This window comes from Bos mutus, chromosome 6, assembly GCF_027580195.1.
Source record: "Bos mutus isolate GX-2022 chromosome 6, NWIPB_WYAK_1.1, whole genome shotgun sequence".
NCBI lineage: Eukaryota > Metazoa > Chordata > Mammalia > Artiodactyla > Bovidae > Bos > Bos mutus.
Window position 1 is genome coordinate 85,112,986 of NC_091622.1, and position 19,032 is coordinate 85,132,017.

A 19,032-nucleotide genomic window follows, 5' to 3' on the forward strand; every position below is an offset into this window, starting at 1 on the left:
GCCGCTTCTTCCCAGTCTTGGGTTCAAGGTATTATGTATACATATAACAAAATTTCTATGATTTTCCTCTGTCTCATCTTTCATTCTTCACTAATACGCAGTTGTAACTTTTCTATGTGATTGCAAGTATTGGTACTTTCCTATGATATACTGTTAGCTTAAAAATATATTTCCAAATGTTGATACTATCTATCTCAGAGCTATAGGTGAAAAATTAAATACTTTTATAAAGACCAAATTGATCATTTTTAAACGAAATTCTTATATACTGAAAATGTAGATACATAACTTCAGTATAGATTTATAGTAAAATAATTTGAATCATTTTTGTCAAATTCTGTAAAAAGTTGTCATACAGAATAATTTATAATATTTTTGTTTTCATAGAAATAACATTTCTGGTAGAATATTTCAAGGCCATTTTTATTTTGTGTAATTAGGTTAATAAAATTAATTTTATAAAGGAAACGTCAATGATAGACAATTAGATATAAATGACTACTTTTATAAAGATGATTAAATTTGGATATTTGTAAGGATACAAATATATGAAAACAGTAAACTCATTTGGGGCCTATAAATATGTCTTTTTTAACAAATGGAGGTAGATTCTACAGTTTGTAAACTGAAGCAGCCTATATAAAATAATCTGTCATTAGTTTGCTGACTAAGGTATAAACAAATTTCATGTATAATCTAATTTTTCTTATGTATCTGAAACGCATTTTTCCAGCACATATAAATGTATGTATTTTGGGGTCTTGCAATTTAACGGAACTCTAGGAGTCAAACATGATATGTTTGACTTATGATTCTGTTTAATCATCTTCATACAGTCATGTCATGGATATATCAACCAGCAAAATTAAGTAATAGCTAGATCCTTTTAAAAATTTAATGAAGGTTAATAGTTTCTACATAATGCACAAACAATGTTTTTCATGAAGACTCTGAAAGAGCAGGCTAAAGGATAAAGACATTTTAAAAAATTACAGATATTAAATGTAATTTACCAGTGGGTTTTAGTTTATCAATTTTAACAAATCCAATGATCTAAGAGGAAATTTCTTTTTAATTTTTATTGTAGTATTTTAAAATTTGTAATATTTAAATATTGATGCTTCTCTATTCCTCTGACAAAACCCTACTATTACTTTCAGGATCAAATGCTTTACTTTAAAGTGTAGTAAGATATTGGTATTTCTTATCTTACATAAGCACTAAGCAAAATAATTTGAATGGTAAATATTTATATTGAAGAGCAAAATTAAAAACTAAATGAATAAAAATATTACTTTCAAGTGAAACAACTTTTATCATAATATACTCCTTTGTTGGAAAAATCAAGAATTTTTTTTCATGAATCAAATTTTATTATAAGACCTAACTATTTTATTTTCTTACATAGATCTTGACAACCATGAAACTTCTCATCCTTACCTGTCTTGTGGCTGTTGCTCTTGCCAGGCCTGTGAGTACAGTAGAGAATTTAGAAGATTCTAGATTCTTGTTTGAAGTCATCTCAAATGCAATTTGATGCAAGTCTCATCAAGTGCAAGATATTGTAGTCGTAAAGAATTTGATGGTCTCTAATTAGCTATTAAAGTGTTGATATTAAAGCTATGGTAATCCTTCACATTTTGATCATTATTATTTAGTTTATTCAAAGACTTAACTCTAAATAAAATTTCTATCTTGAAATATAAACACCTCACAATTAAAAATTTAAAAAAAAAAGAAATAAGGTAATTAACAATACAATAAAGAGCATCAAAGAAGGTAACTAGTCTCTTTGCCTGGGTCCATTATAGGCTTAACATATTTGTAAACATATATATATCCAATATTGTATTACCAAATATACTGCTGCTGCTGCTAAGTCACTTCAGTCGTGTCCGACTCTGTGCGACACCATAGATGGCAGCCCACCAGGCTCTGCCATCCCTGGGATTCTCCAGGCAAGAACACTGGAGTGGGTTGCCATTTCCTTCTCCAATGCACGAAAGTGAAAAGTGAAAGTGAAGTCTCTCAGTCGTGTCCGACTCCTAGCAACCCCATGGACTGCCAGGCTCCTCCATCCATGGGATTTTCCAGGCAAGAGTACTGGAGTGGGTTGCCATTGCCTTCTCCAACCAAATATACTATTAAGCCCTATATTCCAGTGTATCCACTTTTGGAACCTAAATCAAACCCTCATTTGAGATGGCTCATGCCAACCAATATTTCCCAAGGTACAGAAAGTTGGGCTCATTCAGCTGATTCAAAGATCTAATAATTTGGTCCTTGTAGAAAGAAAAACTAGATAATGTAAAGTAACTTAAGTTTCTTCTCAAAAAACAAATTCAGTTATTAATGTGAAACAAAAAGTTATTCTGTTCCTTTGTGACCTCTGCTGCTAAGTCGCTTCAGTCGTGTCCGACTCTGTGCGACCCCATAGACGGCAGCCCACAAGGCTCCCCCCGTCCCTGGGATTCTCCAGGCAAGAACACTGGAGTGGGTTGCCATTTCCTTCTCCAATGCATGAAAGTGAGAAGGGAAAGTGAAGTCGCTCAGTCATGTCTGACTCTTAGCGACCCCATGGACTGCAGCCCACCAGGCTCCTCTGTCCATGGGATTTTCCAGGCAAGAGTACTGGAGTGAGGTGCCATTGCCTTCTCCGTTGTGACCTCTAGATAATGATAAATAAATAAATAGGAATCAACTGACAAGAAAGTGATTCAAATAAGATAATAGTTTTGGATATTTGGACACTCAAACTATCAAATATAGATGAAAAAGTTTCTGAAATGCTGAGATATTCTATTGTTAAACTCCTATTTTCTAAATTGTAAATAATGAAGGATCACTAATAATCCAGCTTCTTAACCAATAGAGTTCTGTCTGTGCTAAACCCTAAGCATCAAAAGAAGAAAATATCTGACAGTAAGTTACAAAAAAAGGATCCAAGTTCTTCAGAAATGTGTCATTGGAGTAGTCCATATCTTTTCCTTTTATCAGTGAAACAGATATAGATCCCCCAGCAAACAGATTCTTTAATCCTTTTCCAAAGAAAACATCATTTTTTAATGCTAACATTTAACAAACATAAATCTTGTTCCCACAGTTAAAATGCAGATTGAGTTAAACTTTTATATAATTTAATTTATGATAAAAAATAAAATCCAAACAGTATTTCAGATTATTTTTTGTCTTTTTTTATACTTTTCTCCACCATATTCTAAAAACAGAAGATAATTTACTTTTCTTGATTTTTGTCAATAAATTTTTTTTCCCTCCCAGGGGAACTTGGTGTCAAATTTAGCTGTTAAAATACAAACTTCTTAAACAGCACTATTAAATGTATAGTATTACATGTGCCTTGTGATATTATTATTATTGTATTTTGAGTGCTTTTGGTTTTATGATTCTTGCAATTTTTTTTTTAACAGAAACATCCTATCAAGCACCAAGGACTCCCTCAAGTAAGTGTTCTATTCTATGTTCCAAGAACTCACTGTAAATTGTGTAACTTAAGTGATGATAAATTGCTAATATATATATTGTAGTCTCATTCCTTCCTTCTCTAGAAAACAGCCAGTTTCACATTCGCTGAGGTGTAATATCTTCAACTATTGAGCTGAATATTGATCTGCTCTCACAAACCTTTTTAGAGAAGAGGGCATTTAGACTTACATATTTATGATTAATAAAAATTTTATTATGCAAGAGCAGTAGTTAAACAGAATATGTATATGTGGTCTATTTTACTGTATTATTGATTCTTTCTATCTCTTCTCCTTGCACTCAAACATATGATTTACAACTTGATCTCAATTTACACACTGAGTATTAAATTAGATACTCTATCACACACTTTTACAAGAGTAATTAATCTTCCACCCTATCCACTGCTCAGTTCATTTTTTAATCTTTACAGAATGAGCCAGACAGCAGAGAGATAAGGTTCTTTCTTTACCCCAACTAATTTCTCTTTCAGTTAGCTATGATAAATACTGAATATCTTCTTCATTTCAATTTTCATTTGTATACATTCATTTCAATTGTATCCAGATACTCAGATAGTTGATTACCCTCTCACTTCTCTGTTTTCATTACATTCCTGTTTAATTCCTCCTTTGACATTTGATAAGTATGAACTGACTAAACCTATAGGCCTGGTAAAGAAGGAACCAAATATGGTGTCTCTTTCAGATTTTAAAATAAAATCATAAAACTGAAACTAATTATCTCTTATTTTACCTAAGAAATATTTTGGTTTACCTAAATAAATGGAGAATTTGTGTTCAAATGGAAAAACATTCTCCTTTTCTGACTGTGTTTTTCACCTGTACAATTCACAATTTAATTCCTACAGGAAGTCCTCAATGAAAATTTACTCAGGTTTTTTGTGGCAGTAAGTATTATCTACTTCTTCAATGACAAATGTATTTTTCTGGAAAAATCAACTCAATTTCTATTTACAAACATTTTTTCACTTGGTCAAATATTTTCATTTACTCACCCAAGCAACCACAAAGAATATTGAAATTATATATGCAAATATTAAAAAGCTGCTTTAAATATTAATCTGTACCTATACATTTGACTCTCTGTAAAACACTTACGATGTTTTGTGCATAATCTATGTAAACTTTACAATTTCCATTCTCATTATGATGGAATGTTTTATCTCTACAATACCCTGGATGTGTTGTGTCTTCTGTAATTTCATGACTGAATTGTCAAATAGAACACAAATAGAAATTTTATTTCAAGACCAGTATTTAAAAGATTTGATAGGCAACCCAATTTAGCCTGAATGATTTTTAATATAATCTTTTTCCCTTGTAGCCTTTTCCAGAAGTGTTTGGAAAGGTAAGAAATTCTGAACAGAATATACTGCAGAATTAACAAAGCATTTTATTCTATGTTATTTATGGTGTTATGCCAATTCTTTATTGCCTTTTTGTGAAAAAATCACTTAGATTATTATTAGATTATTGAACCAGACAGAGAGATGAAGATAACTCAGAACTATGACTTAAATAAGATGAAAGATAATAATAGTCAAATTTACTGGAACAAAATTTTTTAAATATTTTTAAGCGCACAGTAATGAACTGACAGCTTAAATAAAGAAAACTTAGCAAGGAGATAATACAAGAAATAATATTGCAAAAAATATTAGTGCATTCACAAAAAGCATATTTATTTTTTAATTTGCAGCAGCAAAATGTAAGATACATTTCTTATAGATATCCATTCATTCATGTTCCTCTCTTCTTTTCTGTCCTTAAGGAGAAGGTCAATGAACTGAGCAAGGTAAAGAACATAAATGATATTTAAATTATTTTAAAGTTATCTCAAAATCATATTTTGCAACCTACAATTTATTGGTTTTGACAAAGAGAATTTTTGAGGGAAAATTTTTCGTATGAAAATAAGAAAATTTTGTTAAGGTGGTATGTCAAAAAATGCTTGTGCAGTATGAAAAACATTTTAGAAAAAAAATTTTCATGTAACATTTATACTTTTCTTGAACTTTCAAAATGACTGATGAGATCTACTGAGAATTCTGAATATTGATTTCATTGATTTAACTTTGCAACTATGAGGAGACAAGGCATTAGTATAAATGAATGAATGGATAAAAGAATGAATTAGTGCAATTATGGACTGACAGACTATTTTCACTGATAGCCAAAATAGAAAAAATGTTTTATTGAGTACTACATGAAGCAATATATCTGCTCCAAGAATGTTTTACATAGTCACAAATGATTTTTTTACTTTCTTTAAACACAAGTTTTTGATCAAGGTTGTTTTTCAAAGTTTTAATAGCTTTGTTATTAAAAAAACATACAGGTATTTAAAATTTTACACCTTCTTAATTATTCTTCATACCTGACTAAGTAAATTTTCTTGGCAGGATATTGGGAGTGAATCAACTGAGGTAAGATTCTTTATTCTAAAACTATTAAATATAATATAAGGGAAATAAAGAAGTAAAAAATATCCTAATCAAATATCCTTTAAGTATCCTAATCAAAATGAATGAAAATTCTCTAAGGCCAAAACTAAAACAGATATCTCTAATTCAAAGAAAAAAAGATGCAATATGTATGTTGACCAAAATTGGCTGGATAACTAAACCAACATAGTATTTTGAGCTTAAATTCTATGGAGCGTCTCACTGCTCTCTATACTGCTATGGTCATGGAAACTGGACACAACATACTACATGGAGAAAATTCATTTTGCTTAAATATTTATACATCATTGAATCAATGCTTTGTGTACTTTTATTTATCACATAATTTTTAATCCAATGCTCTGGTTTGTCATCCAAAAGCAAAGTTTAAAAAAAAAGAAGTTAGGCTAGTTAAAGGAAAATGTAGGATATTTACAATGATTTATCAAAACATAGAAAAATCTACAGTACTTTTTATTGAACTCTAAAATGCAGATTAAAGAGAAAAATTCTTCAGTTAGCCTGGTAGGTAGGCTTTTTTAAAATTTTCCTTACCACTTCACTATTGCCACCCATTTCTATTTCCTTTGGCATCCATTTTATTTGGTAATTATCATTTTATATTGGAATGTTTGTCATGAAAAATAAAATTAATTCTCTATTCTTTCCTAAGGATCAAGCCATGGAAGATATTAAGGTAAGATCTTTATTTTAATAAACTCTACACTTATATATCATAAATAGGATATGCTCTATGCTTTAAGAAAGCTATCCACTGCAATTGTGTGATTGAACTCCTCAAGCAGTGCTATCATACCCAAGAATGTACAATGTTGTGCCAGATAAAGTTAAAGTAAGGAGAGGAAATTTGACATTTACATGATCAGGAGAAACTTTGCTTCTTTATTAAAATCAAGAGTAAAAAGCAAAATGTGCATGAGTGTTTAAAAATGAAACAACCGCCTCAAAAAATTAAAACCTTGTTTCTGTCATCCCAGGGTAAGAGTTCACTCTCTTGTGTGTTGAGGGTGGTCTTTGGGCAGAAAGAATCTATTGCAGCAATTATGTAGGATCAGTGGGCTATGCTGTTGTTCAGTCGCTCAGTCATGCCTGACTCTGTGATCCCATTGACGAGCATGCCAGGCTTACCTGTCCTTCACCATCTCCCAGAGCTTGCTCAAACTCACGTCCATTCAGTCAGTGATGCTATCCAACCATCTCATCCTCTGACATCCCCGTCTCCTCCTGCCCTCAATCTTTCCCAGGACCAGGGTCTTTTCTAAAGAGTGGGTTCTTTGCATCAGGTGGCCAAAGTATTGGAACTTCAGCTTTAGCATCAGTTCTCCCAGTGAATATTCAGGATTGACTTCCTCTAGTGATTCCTCCACTCTTCTCCAGTAGCATGTTGGGCACCTACTGACCTGGGGAGTTCATCTTTCAGTGTCATATCTTTTAACCTTTTCATACTGTTCATGGTGGTTCCCAAGGCAAGAATGCTGAAGTGGTTTTCCATTCCATTCTCCAATGGGCTATGCTACCTAATCTCAAAACATGGGAAAATATTCATTAGCCCACAATACTTTTTACTCAACTCTCCCAAGAGATGACTATTTTGCTGCACATTAGAATCAATATCTTAGTATGTACTTGGGAACAGAAATCATATCCATATGTAAATATGAGCATCTGTGACTTAGGAAAAAAATTAAATGTTTCACAGAGTAGAACTTTTAAAAGCTCATGTAATTTTAGTTCCATTCTGAAATTGATTGTTCTATTTTAATATTTCCAATTTATTTACATCAAAATTGCCCCAAGTGTATATGGGAATATAAACTCAACCCAGGGTTTCAGGTAGCCCAGCTCAATAGGATTCTTCATTCCAGGTTTCATTTTTATCACAAAAATTCATATGCATTTGCATTCTACTCAAGAAAGTATCTGTATTTGTTTTAATAAAAAGGTTTTAAGTTACAAAGTAAGTTATTACACCCCCCTCTCCAACATATTTTAAATAAAATTGACAATCCAAAAAAAAGTAAATTTTATTGGCCCTGAATCTTTTTATACCCAATTGTTTTCACTAAAAACTAGTTAGCAACCCAGTATGAAAGTGTGTTTCAAACTGTGTTTCATAATAGTTTCCTTCTAATTCTAAAAGTCTCAGAGGCAGTAACAATGATTTTCTTTCTTTTAGCAAATGGAAGCTGAAAGCATTTCGTCAAGTGAGGTATACCATTTTTATGTTAATTCAATATCCCAATTAGAAAATGTTTATGAAAGTTTGTTGAACCATAAAGTTTACATGTCCCTTAAGGTTTCATTGCATAAGGCACTATGTATGCAGCTCTATCCTAATTTTAACATACAAGGCTGTCAACCCCAAAAATGTAAGAAAACAATTATTTGTCAGAGACAAAATTATAGATTTCTTTCTGAGCAAATAATCCTATCTGTATATCTGTGGTGTCCAGACATTATTTTTCTAATTTTTTTTTCCTTTCCAGATTTTGGTAGAACTAAATCTTGTCACTGAAAATTACAATAATGGCTATGTTCTAAATTGTGAAATTTAAACATGATATATCCTTTGTGTAACTCAATCAATTCTATGTTAAAGAGACACTGGAACCCTTTGCTATTTGTTAACCTAGAGGAGAAAAAGAGAAGGCATACAAGGTGATGAAGTCCTTAAACTTTGGGAGCAGAACTTCATCCAATTTACAAAATAAACCCAGTTCCATTATGCGAAGTTTCTGTGAAGTCAGTTAAAAGTGAATACTTCATAATCCAACATTTTGAATAACTTCCCTGGTGAAAGTAGTGAGAAGAGAAAAGAGAACATGTACTTTGACTGTTCATCTTATCTAAATTACCCAGGAATTTGTGGCTAAAATCAATTTACCACAGATAAGCTATGATGTGTCTGGTTAATTAGTATTTTTATCTTGAATGTAAATTAATGTCATAAAACTAACAATACATGTTTTTTATTTTTTAAGGAAATTGTTCCCAATAGTGTTGAGGTGAGATATATCTACTAAATTTAAAATATATTAACATCATCCAGGATATCTTAAAATTTAATTAAACTTTTTATTTTTTGAATTTTTTAGCAGAAGCACATTCAAAAGGAAGATGTGCCCTCTGAGCGTTACCTGGGTTATCTGGTAAAATTTTATTAAAAGTTAATCAAAGACCAATGTATCAGGGAATGAGCAAGAATGTTGTATTGATAAATTATCTCTCCTTTTCAATATCTGCTAAACTTAAAGTAAGCAGTCTAACAGATTCTAGCAGTATACTGATCCCTTCTGAAAATAAAACTGACAACTTTTTTAATCCCAGATATTTAATTCATACTCTCATTTGACAAATTGTGTATTACAGTTTACTTTCAGATCTGATTAGCACAGTATTGAAATGGCACGCTATAGATTTGACCAGACTTGAGTTTGACTCTAAGCTCTACGTTTTACCAGCATGTGGTATTAGACAGTTTCCTTATCTGCTGTAAGTCTATAACCTAAGTTCCAAAGTGACAAAATAATAATAAATATTTAAAGCATATAAAGCAATTAATACAAATAAGACATAGTGCAAAGTAAAGTGAAGTCGCTCAGTCATGTCCGACTCTTTGCCACTCCATGGACTATAGCCTACCAGGCTCCTCTGTTCATGGGATTTTCCAGGCAACATTTCCTTCTGCAGCGGATTTTCCCGACCCAGGAATCGAACCCAGGTCTCTCGCACTGTAGACAGACGGTTTACCGTCTGAGCCATTTTGAATTGCAAAGTAAGCCCTCAGTAAATGTGGCTAGTATCAGAAACATCATTTTTCCCTTCATCCAATATTCTGATTTAATTTGCAAAAATCAGAAAACAAATGGGGCTTCCCAGGTGGTGCTAGTGGTAAAGAACCCCTCTACCAATGCAGGAGACTCGGGCTTGATCACTGGGTTGGGAAAATCCCCTGGAGGAGGGCATGGCAACCCACTCTAGTATTCTTACCTTGAGAATTCCATGAACAAAGGAGCCTGGAGGGCTATATCCATAGGATCACAGAGAGTTGGGTACAACTGAGGTGACTAATCACTGCACAGAAAGCAAATCTGTTTTCAATTTTCTTAGCAATTCTGATATAATAGTCACTGTAATCAAAACTGCCTCAGTTCAGTTCAGTTCAGTCACTCAGTCATGTCCAACTCTTTGTGACCCCCTGGACCGCAACACACCATGACTCCCTGTCCATGACCAACACCCGAAGCTTGCTCAAGCTCATGTCCATTCAGTGATGCCATCCAACCATCTCATCCTCTGTCCTCTTCTCCTCTCCTGCCTTCAATCTTTCCCAGAATCAGGGTCTTTTCCAATGCATCAGTTCTTCAAATCAGGTGGCCAAAGTATTGGAGTTTCAGCAAAAGTCTTTCCAGTGAATATTCAGGACTGATTTCTTTTAGGATTGACTGAATACTTATTTATATCTGACTGCATTATAATATATTTTAAGTTAAAAATAATGTAACAAAGTAGTTTTTCTAATATTAAAAAAAAAAGAATAATTGGGCTAATCCAAATTCTCTGTGGTAGAAACAACACTAAAGTAAGATTATTAGTTTCTCATTATTTACTCCTGGGAAAGGGATACTATGATAGACGGTATCCACGAAATTGACAATATTTTTTCTTTTTGAATAGGAACAGCTTCTCAGACTGAAAAAATACAAAGTACCCCAGCTGGTAATATTTTATTATAATAATACAAAATTAAGTCTACAAAATTAAAATAATTAAATGAAATTTACTTTGACTAAATTCTACATCAAATCATGTTGGAGCCTCCCAAATGATTCATTATATTCTGGAATTTATTCTGATTTATTTTCCCAAATTCAGTTCTGAGTGGTGATTCCACATATATGTCTCTTTGTGAAAGCACAGATCATTGCCAAATAAACATTCCATTTAAGAAAACAGTGTAGACTCTGTAGAAGGAATCAGGGATCCCATACATTCAAATTGCTTTTGTCAAAATTTTCTAAGAAAGAATCGGCAAGTTGATTGATCTCATTGTCTCTAGACCCGTTTCCTTTATAGTTACTTTCATTTCCTGACATTGTTTTGAATATTGAATGAGCAATCTCCTATTCAGTTATCCCTGAGGCTAGCTTGTGGCAAGTCCAATAAAGTGTTCCTAAAATCTCTCCTTCCCCTAATCCCTAGACTCTATAAAATTTGCTATGTTCATGAGACCTTTGACAATATTATGAAGGTTTTGTTTTGTTTAATCACAGATAAGCTATGATGTGTCTGGTTAATTAACATTTTTATCTTGAATGTAAATTAATGTCATAAAACTAATAATACATGTTTTTTATTTTTTAAGGAAATTGTTCCCAATAGTGCTGAGGTGAGATATATTTACTAAATTTAAAATATATTAAATGCACTATAAGATGTGCATTTGAACTATGAAGTCATAAACTATCTGCTGATAGTATGGATAGATCAAAAAAGTATCTATTAGCACAATCCAGCTTCACTATTTAGTATCAATCCTTTTGAGTGTCATAGTTTTTCACTTGGGAGGCTATAAATTTTTCTTTTAGTTACACCAAATAAGCTTGATTAATTAGGACTTTAGGGAAAAGGACTTGTCTTAATTTAGCAAAATTACACTTTCACATTTCTATTCTGTTACAATTGTAGGAAGGAGGAAGTCAATAATGAATTTAATTTGGACCTCGGTGTCACTCTTGCTTCAGTTTCCAAGTTGCTTCTGTTGCCTTGGACTTAGAAGCCAAATAAATTTAGATATATCAGTACCCCAATCAAACTTAGCATTACTAATCTAAGAAATTACATGAATAATATATTTTAGCACCTTAGTTATGATATGATTAGGCCGTAACCTCCACAAGTGTTAGAACGATATGGTCCTGCTCTTAGTGTTCATTGTTCATAGTGTTCACTGCTCATAGTATTCATTATTATTTATTTCATAGATGGTCCCTAGCATTTAGCGTAGACCCCCAGTGAATGAAAGTGCCTAGCAAATGTCTGTGATTCACACATGAGTAAAATCAATGTACTAAAATAAAGTGATCTCTCGTTCTGAAGAAGCTATTCATGACCATATAAGATTATTTATTAAATCTAGAATATCTTAGTATTTTCTTCAAGTGTTGTTTTTATAGTGTGTGTTCCTCTTTCTTTTTTAACAGAAATAAATATAATCCAAGGGAGAAGTTTTTCTACTACCCATATTTGATAATGTTTTATTTAAAATTTATAAAAGATAAAATGTAAGCAAGTGATTAATAGTCATGAACAGAAAATATGTAGTCCTAGGGAATTGGTGGATTATTTTCCCCCAAATATGAAACTTATAGATTCTTTATCCTTCCAAATTATAGTAAGTATAACATTGAGTGGAATAGTTTTTTCTAAAGTTAGAAAATGAAAGCTATATTGCTAATTTTAAAAATTTTGGCAGAGAATACAGTTTATACTAATCTTCACAGATGATGCTATATTCTTGGTAATTGTAAAATGAATGTGTTATATCAGAAGATATCTAAGTAACTTAGAACATATTTCCTTCTATTTAGGAACGACTTCACAGTATGAAAGAGGGAATCCATGCCCAACAGGTAATATTTTGCTTAATGAATTACATACTGATAATATGTGGCAAAGTTTAAATATGTTTGCTTTTAAATAGCTTCACAATTTTGAAGAGACTTCTTTCTTCTCAGGTGGTTATTTTTCACTCCCAACTTTCTGAAACAAGTTGTAGTAATCAATCTGAGAAAGGAGAACTATTTGTCATTCTTCTTTGGAATGGGAGCTGCTCTATTCTGTCCGTTCTCCCCTGACAGCAGCACCCTTTGTAATTCTAAACACTATGAAGTGTTCATTTCCATGGTTATGTTAATTTCTCTTTTAAGGTATTCCTAAATTTTATATCTTTATGTCCATGATTTTATTCTTAAATTCAATTTATATTTAGGAAATTCAAACTCATAATTATGCTCTTTCAAGCAAGCCATTTGGAGATTTATTAATACTAATTTAAACCTTTAGAAGAAACTGTCTGGAGAGAGATTAAATGTTTCTGTCAAAAAACCTTTCTGATGTTCTGTTTTCCCTTCCATCTGTACAGTGTATTTATCTGTAATATATAATAGAAACTGATTCTTCCTCTGCCCTGCATTTCATTGATTCAGTAGTGTTCCTGGGGCTTCTGATTTCATTTTTAAGGTGACAACCAGATACTGTGAAATATGTGCTGCTATTACAATTCTGATTCCTATCAAAAGCTATGCCAATTTCAATCACTACTGTCATTTGGTGAATCTTATGAGGATTGTGTATGTTTCGTATGTCTTAGAAGAAATAGTATCTAGATAATGCAATTGGCAAAATTATTAGTGTGAATTCCCAGATCTCTAACATGAAAAGCATTTCAAAAAGTTTGCTTCTTACATTTTTTGGTTTTATTCAGCCTTAAAAGATCACCCTGACTCTTTTTTTTCTTTCCAGAAAGAACCTATGATAGGAGTGAATCAGGTAAGTGTGTGTCTGTCTGTGTGTATTTTAATACTGCCCCAAACTATCTATTGGTAACCACTGTTTTTTAGAAGTTATTTTACTAGTTGCATCAAGAAGTAGTGCTCTGCTAGTATTTCTTAGTTGTTGACTGGTGTTGGACTCTAACATTGCTGGTTCCAGCATTGCTATGAAAGATCAGATCTAAGTTGCCAAAGGAAATGAAAGAACAATTTTATGGCCATCCGTGAGTGAAGAGAGCTTCAGGTCAACTTTTAAGTTAGAACAACCTCAATCAACTATTCATATTGTTCAAATTTGACTTTTTATTAATCTACAGTACTGTCTGGGCTTCTTGAGTTTTCAGTCTTAGATCTAATCTTATGACCTTGAGCAAACTGTGTTCTTCTCTCTAAGCCCTGCTCTTTCATTTGTGAAATTAATATGAATCTATCAATTCATTGTCTTCCAAAACTCACATATCTTGAGTTTTGCAGTGTTTTTTTTGTGTCTTCACTTTTAAAGGTGGTAACTGCATTCGGTTCAGTTTCTTTGGTCCATTGATGATTGAGCTTACATATAGTATGCTAATTTAAAAAATAAACCATACAAAGAAAACCATGGGGTTTTATAAATATGAATCTATAAGGGATTAAACAAGATTCAAAACACAGTAGTCATCAATAAATTTTATGATAATTATTCCTTAATATGAATCATATTTCGCTCTCAATTTCTTCTAAAATTCTCTCTTCACTCATGGGCCAAAGTAAGAGAAAAGAAAAGACAATTATGTACTTCACTGAGTTCTAAAGAGTACACTATCCTCACCGTTCCATGTAATTTTAAAAAAAGAGGGTAATCATTCTCATCTTAATGTGAACATTTGGTAGTAATACTTTAGTCTATTATGGCATTTAACTGGGTTGGAATCACAAAACTATTTTTCCCTCTCTCTCTTTTAAGGAACTGGCCTACTTCTACCCTGAGGTGAATTTATTTTATTTTTTATATTAACACTAATAAGAGAAAATCTCAGATATCATATTTATTATAATCATTAGGATAGGCAACCACAGCAAAACTTGAAATGCTTTCTTTGGTTTTTCTAATTCCATCAAAGAACATGTATTTTCTACCTGAATATATAAAGAATTACATTAATACACAGAAACAAATAAAAGGCCATGATAGATTAACAGAGGTACCTATTCCAAAATTTCAGAAAAGAAATAATGTTTTTGCACCAAAACCTTATAGTTATGAAGGGGCACTGGGCTAGGAATTAAGAATTCTTTTCTCTTTATTCTTGGCATTTCTGAAATCCCTGTATTATTCTGGGACGAGGACTCTCCCTTTCTTTGAGCTCATTGTCTTCATGGAAAACTAAACTATAGAACAGAAAGGCAAAAATGACCTTCTCTAGTCCAAAAACCCATGAGTTTATAAATTATATAATAATTAAATTCACACTACCACTTTCCTCTGGACTTTGATAGCTGGACCTGTGTTAGTAATGCAGGTTCTTAGAGTTCAATACTGACTATTGATCTTAAAGAAGTGATTTATTCATTACCCCTCAGGTACCCCAAGAAAAGCCCTTTCCAAAATTTCCTTACTGTGACTTACCATAGGGAAGAGTTTGATTTCTCTGTTTTCCTCACAGAGTAAACATCTCTTGTGATGCGAATAGCCATGTCTGAAATGAATGCAATGATTCATTTTCAGAGATTCAAAACTGATTTCTCATACACTGTTGCTTTTTCAATGGTCTTTCTCTCTAGCTTTTCAGACAATTCTACCAGCTGGATGCCTATCCATCTGGTGCCTGGTATTACGTTCCACTAGGCACACAATACACTGATGCCCCATCATTCTCTGACATCCCTAATCCCATTGGCTCTGAGAACAGTGGAAAGACTACTATGCCACTGTGGTGGTAAGTTCATTTAAATGACTGCATATTGTTGCCTTATCAAAGGAAATAAAAGAAAACATAATATAAAAATAGATTTAGAATAAGCATGACACATAAATGCTTAGTGTCCTATACTAGAATTTTCTGAAATGGAAAATTGATGATAACTTTCTGGTATATGGCTAATGTTAATCCATTACTCAGGAACATGTGGAGCAGTGCTATCTATTCGATAAGTGATAATCATTCTGATGAAAATAGGAAAATTTTCTCTCCAAAGTAAAAATTCAACTTTATCCTCCTTGAACTTTTGCTAATCTTTAAATGCCTTTCTTTTGATTATATCCATGATATACATTAGAATGCATTGTGGGGGATAAACTGCAGATTTTGGCATTCCTAAAGTCCCAACTTGAAATCCTGATTTTTTTTTTTTTTTTGCTTACTTGAAATAATATAATGATGCTTGTTTTTATAACCTTGAAGGTGATTAAATATAATAATCTATTAAGCGTACTGCTGGGAAAATTAGTGCTCATTTTTTGATTTAGCAAAATTTTATTACTGAATACCTTACTCACATTTTACCAATTTTTGCTCCTTCAGAAGAGTCAAGTGAATTCTGAGGGACTCCACAGTTATGGTCTTTGGTAAGTTGGAAATTGCTTGTCTAATCATTGATCCTCTTTTCATATGAGAGCTCAGTACAAAAGTACAACGTGTAGACTATAAAGTTGTTTTGCTGGTCCTCTAGTCTAGCTATATTTAGACACATTACACTTAGATAATATCAATAATTAAATTGGCTTCAACATTTTTTGTATTATAGTAATATCAAATTTAAGTAGCAATAAAACTAGCTAATTTTAATTAATATAATTTATATATTGAAATTTTTATACAAGTATAGGAGTGTGGGTGTTACTAATTCTGGTGACCCCAACAGTGGAATCCTATTCTTTATGATCACTGAAATAGAAATACTTAACACATCACATAGTTCAATCAAGTGTTTGTCTATTAAGAAGAAAACAGATTTAAATGTCCATAGATATGTTTTGAGTACTTCAATTTACTATATAGGAGCTTGTAGTTGTGTGTGTGTGTGTGTGTATGTTCCCTTTCCAGTGGTGGAAACTTCCCTTATAACAGATCAAAAGAAGGAAAATAAAAGTCTGATGTACTTGGAAGTTTTTACTTTGAATTATTTTGCCATATTTTCTGTTACTGCAAAAGAAAGTGCAACCTAGTCATAAATTGCCTGTAAAACTTAAAAATCAGGAGCAGTGGGTATGTGTTAGTAACAGGAGACACATATAACTTTGTGAACTTCATCTTAAGATGAAGAGAAAATGACTATTAAAGTGTATCTTATCATAACAGTACCTTCTCCCTTCAAAACATGCAGCATAACTAACCACATATTTCTTTTTTGGTTTACAGATGGTTCTGAAAATTCCATGCTCTACATGTCTTTTCATCTATCATGTCAAACCATTCTATCCAAAGGCTTCAACTGCTGTTTTAGAATAGGGCAATCTCAAATTGAAGGCACTCTTTCTTCTTGAGTTCTCTACTGTATTTTAGACAGTGTAACATCCTTAAGTGAAATTGTCCTAACAGCTTGTTACCTAAATTCCAGTAGTATCATGCTGGTATAAAGGCCACTGAGTCAAAGGGAATTAAAGTCTTCATTAAATTTCTGTATGGAAAATGTTTTAAAAGCCTTTGAATCACTTCTCCTGTAAGTGCCATCATATCAAATAATTGTGTGCATTAACTGAGATTTTGTCTTTCTTCTTTTCAATAAATTACATTTTAAGGCACTATTCCTATTTTTTGTCATTATTCCATTGGAAGGAATTTACACAACCTTGTGAGTTTGTATGTATATAACATTTTGTTTTCACTAAATTTTTATGACATTTTCAACCACATTTTAATGAAAAAATTCAAATGTTCACTTCTAGCTGATCCTGGTAGATTATAAACTGAGTCTAAGATCTTTCATTTGAAGTCAACTGTTTATAGAATATTTTCCATGTGAACATGGACGTGGCTGCAGAGAGAACAGCAGTGTAGTAGTTGTGGGTGCACTGGCAATTTGAACAACCTGGTTATACTGTTTAATTTGGCAGGACTTGTTGGAGCTCAATCCATTTGATTATACTTGAGTTTATAACTAGGTAGATTACAAAGTAAAGATTGTAAAGGTTAACACAGGACACACAGTAACAGAGCATTCATAGTGAGCTGTTCAGTGTCCTCCAAAACTCTAATGAGTAATTACTTCTCAAAATGACAACAGCTGCTTACTCTGATATCTTTAAAGCCCCAGGTGAAATTTATTTTCCCGGCTTTATTCTAGGATTCCCAACCAACCCAATATGTCATGACTCTTTAAGAACCTTGTATGACCCAGGTCACAAAACACAGGTAATAAGGTCTCTTGTACAACAGTTTAGACCATCTATATCAGTTGTTCTGTTTCTTACTGATTATGTAGATATGTATACATAACATTGAAACATGTAATTTTTGCCTTGAAAAATTTTTTTTAAAAATCCACTTAGTATTAGGTCTTCTGCCTCCTCTATGTTAAGTACAAGGTGCAACAACTTGTTATTCAATCTAGAGAAGGTTTGTCAACATACTCAGACTACTGGACCTGGCAGAAGTTAACGGGGGGTGCAGATTCATACGTCTTCATAAAATGTATTTCCCGGCTTCTGTCATCATGTCAGTTCCCAAAGAATCAGGAAAACACAATTTCATGTGTTGTGAATCCTATAGATAATGCCATCCATTTAATGAATGTCTTGTAAACAGTAGCATGATAAAAGTCACGTTTTCTGTAGATTAAACTGTGGTACAAACAGGCCAATATCACTGATGAACATAGATGCAAAAATCCTTAACAAAATTCTAGCAATCAGAATCCAACAACACATTAAAAAGATCATACACCATGACCAAGTGGGATTTATCCCAGGGATGCAAGGATTCTTCAATATCCGCAAATCAATCAATGTAATACACCACACTAACAAATTGAAAAATAAAAACCATATGACTATCTCAATAGATGCAGAGAAAGCCTTTGACAAAATTCAACACCCATTTATGATAAAAACTCTCCAGAAAGCAGGAATAGAAGGAACATACCTCAACATAATAAAAGCGATATATGACAAACCCACAGCAAACATTATCCTCAATGGTGAAAAATTGAAAGCATTTCCTCTAAAGTCAGGAACAAGACAAGGGTGCCCACTTTCCCCATTACTATTCAACATAGTCTTGGAAATTTTGGCCACAGCAATCAGAGCAGAAAAAGAAATAAAAGGAATCCAAATTGGAAAAGAAGAAGTAAAACTCTCACTATTTGCAGATGACATGATCCTCTACATAGAAAACCCTAAAAACTCCACTAGAAAATTACTAGAAATAATCAATGACTATAGTAAAGTTGCAGGATATAAAATCAACACACAGAAATCCCTTGCATTCCTATACACTAATAATGAGAAAACAGAAAGAGAAATTAAGGAAACAATTCCATTCACCATTGCAACAGAAACAATAAAATACTTAGGAATATATCTACCTAAAG

The 19,032-nt window shown here is 32.4% G+C and overlaps 1 protein-coding gene across 1 annotated transcript; it reads left to right on the forward strand.

Moving 5' to 3' along the window:
• Positions 1-1,420: 1,420 nt before the first annotated feature.
• CSN1S1 (casein alpha s1) lies at positions 1,421-15,444 on the forward strand. Its single transcript, XM_070371894.1, has 11 exons — positions 1,421-1,471; positions 3,429-3,461; positions 4,355-4,393; positions 4,831-4,854; positions 6,624-6,647; positions 8,953-8,976; positions 9,067-9,120; positions 10,649-10,690; positions 11,337-11,360; positions 13,496-13,522; positions 15,286-15,444. Exons 1-11 carry the CDS (start codon positions 1,421-1,423, stop codon positions 15,442-15,444), a joined length of 501 nt encoding a protein of 166 aa, XP_070227995.1.
• Positions 15,445-19,032: the final 3,588 nt, after the last annotated feature.